General features: G+C 32.6%; 1 protein-coding gene and 1 pseudogene across 1 annotated transcript; both read left to right on the forward strand.

The window, feature by feature from the left end:
- Window positions 1–693: 693 nt before the first annotated feature.
- On the forward strand, window positions 694–1200 carry LOC106297684. Its single transcript, XM_013733882.1, has one exon. It carries the CDS (start codon window positions 694–696, stop codon window positions 1198–1200), a length of 507 nt encoding a protein of 168 aa, XP_013589336.1.
- A 411-nt stretch (window positions 1201–1611) lies between these two features.
- LOC106297685 overlaps window positions 1612–2343 on the forward strand; it is a 4535-nt pseudogene continuing 3803 nt past the window's right edge.

Consider the following 2343-nt stretch of genomic DNA (forward strand, 5'->3'; position numbering starts at 1 on the left):
GAGTAAAAATGTCATTTTCGAAAAAAAAGAAAAAAAAAATTGATGGCATTTTCGTAAATTATATGAACTTGTGGGGTGAATAGGGCAAAACCAATTTTCAAAAAAAAAAAGAGGTTAGTTTTGTGTTTGACTTTAAGTTATAGGTCAATTCTGCAAAAAACCCTTTTTAATATGTGTGAAAAATTTAAAATATGTATCTTTTTGAAACGGAGGGATTATATTATTATATTCAGAAAATGATTTATTAATTTAATTTTCCATATCCAGTTTTAATGTCGCATTGGATCACCACCTACTTTACATTTAGGCTCCGACTGGTAACCTTTCTGAAAACAGGAGAAATGAATAGGAAATGAATTTAGAAGAATAAAATAGTAGAAATGGAAACGAATATTTGTTCCTTGTCAAATTTACCAAAAAATAATTTTGTTCTTTATTCCTCTACAAAAAAAGGAATGAGAAGGAATGAAAAAATTTTGTTTCCTAATTTATGAAAAAATTAAATAATTTGTAACTCTAGAGGAAACCAATAAGCATTTCCATGTCGATGAACACATATCAAATACATGCATTCAACGTAACATTCGTATTACTATTTAGTCATCCCTTCAAATATATTTACATTTTTGTTATTATCTATAAATAGGGAACCAAGTGCATTCTAACAACCCACTCCACACAATTTACACTGCAATGGCTTTCTCTAATAAGCCTCATTGCATATTGATTTTTATGATCTCATTTTTCATTCTTACTCTTTTTGTTTCAGCGTTAGATGTCTCAGATGTTGTGGCGGAAGCACCAGGACCAGGATCAGGCGGTGACAGCTTCTTTCCTCTATCAAAAAAGCATGTTATAATCCACAACGTTGTAAAGAACAGACAAACTCTGAATGTACATTGCAAATCTGATGACGATGACTTGGGGTTGATCCATATTCCTTGGAATCATTACTGGGGTTTCCGATTTCGTGTTAACATTTGGAGCACTACAATGTTTCGTTGCCATTTTACGTGGTACGGAGGGGGATCTCACCTTTTTGTAATATTCGACCCATGGAGAGACGATGATGAATTTGCAGCGTATCCAGCCTGCGATAAATGTCTTTGGCAGGTGAGAAGACAGGATGGAGACGAAGCTATTTGTCGTATAGAGGGAGGTTCAGATCCTTATTGTTTCCCATGGCTCGATAATGTGTAAGAAAAAGAAAAGATTGTTGTTATCACTATGTCATCTACGAAAATGTTACCATCGTAATAGATTATAATAAAATAATATGATTTATAATTGCTTAAAATATTTCTTTAAAACATGGTTTTAGTTGACCGTTGATGCTAAAACATTGTAGAGAAAATTAAAGAATATAATGAGGGTCGGCGGTTTCCCATCCAAAGAACAAGTGGTTAAAAACCATTAAAAACACTAATATCAATAATGGTGTAGAAATTTTGAAGAATCAGATGGGTAGAGCTAGAGTTTCCCATCCGAAAAATATTGCTACTATCATAGTGAAGAATGAATCAAAGGCACAGTAACATGATAACATCTTCAATTATTGGAGAAATCCAAATGAGTTTTGGGTGTTATATATATTTATATAATGAAGTGTAAATGGCCAAGGCTCAATTTGGGGGTGCTGTTTTTCTTGTCAAATGCATTTCATATGGTAAACGCTTACTTAGTTATGCTTATTTTCAAGTCTCACTCTAAATAACCACCTCAATCCTCTGCCTATCGTTTCTGAGATTTCGCAGGCACTGGCTATGCAATGGACAAAGCCTCCTAGGGGATGTTAATTTGGCTAATCTTGAGCTGATCATACCCTCTACAGGTCCATCAAAAACCCTTCTTCGTACAGAAGGGATGCTAGTTGCCCTTGGTATATCATATAATTGGTTTATCTTTTTCTATGTGGGATGGTTATACTCTGGAACCCCAGCATGTTTTTAACTAGTGTCGTAATATACTTAATAAACTAGAATAAGACCCGCGCCTTGCGCGAAATTAAGTTATTATTTTTATTATATTTTGGAGAATGAAACAATAGTTTGGCTTCATTTGGATTAGGGGTGTTCAATCCAGATATCAGGTTGGTTTCGATTCGGTTCGGTTTTTTCGGTATTTTGGTTAGTAAAATATAACTATTATTCTAAATCCATATTTACTTTGACTTTAGTCTTTCACATACTTTTGAAAGATTTCAACTGGACAACTAAATTGATCAGCCAATCTTGTTGCTTTAAATCATTAGTATATATATATATATATATTATTTAGTTTGAATATTTATTAAATAAAAATTCATATGCGTTATATTTTATGATCATTTGTAACTTATTATAA

Source organism: Brassica oleracea, chromosome C6 (genome assembly GCF_000695525.1).
Source record: "Brassica oleracea var. oleracea cultivar TO1000 chromosome C6, BOL, whole genome shotgun sequence".
Taxonomy (NCBI): domain Eukaryota; kingdom Viridiplantae; phylum Streptophyta; class Magnoliopsida; order Brassicales; family Brassicaceae; genus Brassica; species Brassica oleracea.